Here is a 3,947-nt window from a genome sequence, read left to right on the forward strand (position 1 = left end):
GCTCGGGACCCAGACGTTGATACAGTACTAACATTTTTGAGTTCTGCTTGCAGGCTCGGGACCCAGACGTTGACACAGTACTAACATTTTTGAGTTCTGCTTGCAGGCTCGGGACCCAGACGTTGATACGGTATAACATTTTTGAGTTCTGCTTGCAGGCTCGGGACCCAGACGTTGATACAGTACTAACATTTTTGAGTTCTACTTGCAGGCTCGGGACCCAGACGTTGATACAGTTCTAACATACTTGATCGTAGCTGGAAATGAGGAAGAAAAGTTTACAATTGATCCACAAAGGTAAAAACAACAATCCTTTCAATATTCAATAAAAAGTGTTAGGTTTAATCGCTACTTTACACGTGCCTGAAATGCTGACGTAACTGCAAACGACGCTTATGGAATATTCTGGCAAAATAGAGCCGCTCTTTCTGCTTAACTAAAGCCATAAATCAAACTTTTTTTTTAAAGAGTTAATACAAAATAATGGTACGACACAGTCAACGAAGACGGCACATACGTTTCAGTTATATTTGAAGTAATTGATCCTAATATATATCCGTCTGTTCCGTGATAACACGAGAAGAAATATTTAGTTTTGTAAAAGAATTAATGATAAACCATAGGGGTTGAAAGAGAGAGAAGACTAACGCCCCACCTCCCCCCAGTTCTCCAATATCCACTCGCCATTATCTCTCCTTAACGCGATATGTTTATGATTTCCACATCTCGAATTGAGTTTTGCTGTAAAAAAAAATGATAATCTACAAAACAAAACGGATTTTAATAGAATATTAAGAGGTTAGAGTTAATTAAAAACAGAAGGTCACGTAAGTTGGTTTTAAACTGTCTTATATTCACACGTTTTTACTTGATTTCTATCACTTTTTTTACCCTCACTCCACCAAATTACTTCTCTAATTGTCAAATGTGTTAACGTTAATCCCCTCGATTTTGTTCTGACGCCAGTGCAAACGATATATTTTTATTTCACAGTCTTTTGTTTTGCGAAACTAATTATGGCTTTGGGATTTTCTAGAGGGCGTGTTACAACTGCCGGTGTATTGGATTACGAAGAAAGACAGTCGTATAGCTTACTGGTTCAGGTGTCCGATGGTCTAAATGTAAGTGATACAGGAGATCTCATGTATTCAATGTTTCGCCTTAAGAATTGTAATTCCTGCATTGGACTCCAAGAAGTAATGCGATTTAGAAATTAAACTTTAATTTGGTGGCCCATAACAACAAAAAAATCGAAATATTAGACGTAAGATAAAACAACGTTGAGAAGTTATGTTTTATGAATATTGTGGTTAGGCCTACATGAACTTGGTATAATACCGGAAATTATCTAACGTTTGGTTATTTCTAAACGCCTCGTTTTCATTTCATTAAAGTTTTTGTCTTCTTCTAAGTTAGAACGGTTAGACTTTCAGCAGATTGTGTTGTGTAAACTATGAAGTACAACTATTTAGGTCCGAATCCTGATGACAGGATTTAAATTCCTGATAATATGTGGGCAACTAGATCCAAGTTGTGCTCAACGTATCATCAGGAATCGTAACAACCCTGTCATCAAGATGTCAACAGAACTTGGATCTAGTTAACAACGTATCATCGTGAATCGTATCAACCCTATCATCAAGATGTCAGCACAACTTGGATCTAGTTAACAACGTATCATCGGGAATCGTATCAACCCTATCATCAAGATGTCTTAACTAGATCCAAGTTCTGTTGACATCTTGATGACAGGTTTAACGTTAATTTTGATGTGAGGTTAACTTGACCCAACTTCTGTTGACAGGGTTGTTACGATTCCTGATAATATGTGGTTAACTAGATCTAAGTTCTGTTGACATCTTGATAACAGGTTTAAAGTTAATTTTGATATGTGGTTGACTTGATCCAACTTCTGTTGACATCTTGATGACAGGTTTAACGTTAATTGTGATGTGTGGTTAACTTGATCCAACTTCTGTTGACAGGGTTGTTACGATTCCTGATGATACGTTGTTAACTAGATCCAAGTTCTGTTGACATCTTGATGACAGGGTTGTTACGATTCCTGATAATATGTGGTTAACTAGATCTAAGTTCTGTTGACATCTTGATAACAGGTTTAAAGTTAATTTTGATATGTGGTTGATTTGATCCAACTTCTGTTAACATTTGATGACTGGTTTGAAGTTCCAGATGGCGTTTGGTTAACTAATAACAAACTCTGATGACATCTTGGCACTGATAGCATCTTAATCAGCAAGGTTGACATGTTGATGCCAGGTCAAAGGTCATAAATGTAGGGTTGACATGCAGATTGAGGAATTTTTAGCTAAGTTAAGTGGTAAGAATAGTTTTAACGAATTTATTTTGTACGTGATTGGTAATAGAGCTTTAACGTTTACATTCATCCTTAATTCTAAGAAGTGAAAAAAAAAATATCATAAGATACATTTCTTTCTCCACCAGATGGCTGTATCTCCGCTGACTGTGAAGGTGGTGGATATCAATGACATGCAGCCTGTTTTTACACATAATTATTATAACTTGTCAGTATTTGAAGAACTACAAGAAAATGTTTCTGTAGGGACCGTCCTGGTGAGTACTTGTCGAGAGGCTGAGAGCCACCTTAGAGTGAAAATAAAACTCAATGACGGCTCCAGATGGGGTTCGTTCACCCCACCCCAAAGAGTGAAATGTCGTCAAAACTTAAAAATTTGTTCGTTTGTTTGAATGGAATATTTGCACAAAGTTACACAAGCTGTATTGAACTGATAGACTAGAGGGAAGGAAACTAGTCAACAACACCCACCGCCAACTCTTTGGCTACACTAGAACAAAAAAGCATCTATTGCCCGTAAGTGCGAGTCACGTGTTGTTGTTTTTTTTTTTCGAACAGGGCTTTTTCACTATCAATCTGAAAAGAAATATGCAAATTTTTACAAAATATCTTAAAATTTCAGAGGCTCAGTCGCAAGTTTGAAAACTTATAACGCTAAAAACTGGGTTTCCAAACATGTGGTTGGCACAGCTCAGATAGCCCATTGTATAGCTTTGTGCTTAACAACAAATAAACAAACATTTAAACTTTTCAGTTACTTACAGTGTGTGGAAAGGTACTTACATAAAGTTTGGTCAGTTCTTGACCTTTATGATACTGAAATTAGTATAACAACCCTCAGTAAATAACGGTCAACATGATTGCTTCATAAAGATTAAACTGTCTAATCTGAGACATAACGCTCTCTATGATTGCTTCAGAATGATTAAATTATCCAATCAAAAATTACGTTTCAAACGTGTAACTAGTACTAAACGTACTTTCGGAGGGTCCTCGAAAGTGTTCAATTTCAACAGTATATTAAACCAAAATTAAGAGAAACAGATATTTTTATTTATTTCTTATGAACTACATATTTAATGTTGTGTTGTAGCCTACAGAGAGTGCATAATTCTTCTCGTGATTCATGGCATGCGCACGTTTTACTGACGTCACGATAATACAAACTGCAACGTTAAGTGTCCATTATAAGACGTCATTTTCGTGTCTACTAACTGACTGACAGACAACCCACTACTTTATAGTGGTGCGAGGGGTTAAAACAGGTGACCCCTCCAGGCGGCCTTCGGCCCACATTCGGGGAAATAGCAATCCTTAGTATATAAGGTTCGCTATGATTGCTTCAGAATGATTAAACTGTCCAATCAAAAACAACGTTTCAAACGTGAAACTAGCATAACAATCCTTGGCATATTTGGTTGCTATTATTTTATTTTTATATATAGAGGCGCCCTTAAAGGAGGTTGAAGAAAAGAGTGTATTTTATTCCGAAGACAGAAGTTAGTGCAATTTAATTCATAAAGAAACTCATTCTTGATTAAATGATTTGTTTGTTATGGATTCCGCGCAAAGCTACACGAGGGCTATCTGCACTAGCCGTCCCTAATTT

At 36.6% G+C, this 3,947-nt stretch overlaps 1 protein-coding gene across 1 annotated transcript in view; it reads left to right on the forward strand.

Moving 5' to 3' along the window:
- LOC106473484 (protocadherin Fat 4-like) overlaps positions 1 to 3,947 on the forward strand; it is a gene marked incomplete at both ends in the record, with an annotated part of 49,189 nt that overhangs the window by 28,233 nt on the left and 17,009 nt on the right. The window contains 4 exon segments of the mRNA XM_022401907.1: positions 212 to 297; positions 1,037 to 1,121; positions 2,467 to 2,595; positions 2,961 to 2,974. Of these exon segments, the coding sequence (XP_022257615.1) occupies positions 212 to 297; positions 1,037 to 1,121; positions 2,467 to 2,595; positions 2,961 to 2,974 (314 nt within the window).

The sequence above is a fragment of the Limulus polyphemus genome, unplaced genomic scaffold (assembly GCF_000517525.1).
Source record: "Limulus polyphemus unplaced genomic scaffold, Limulus_polyphemus-2.1.2 Scaffold6212, whole genome shotgun sequence".
NCBI lineage: Eukaryota > Metazoa > Arthropoda > Merostomata > Xiphosura > Limulidae > Limulus > Limulus polyphemus.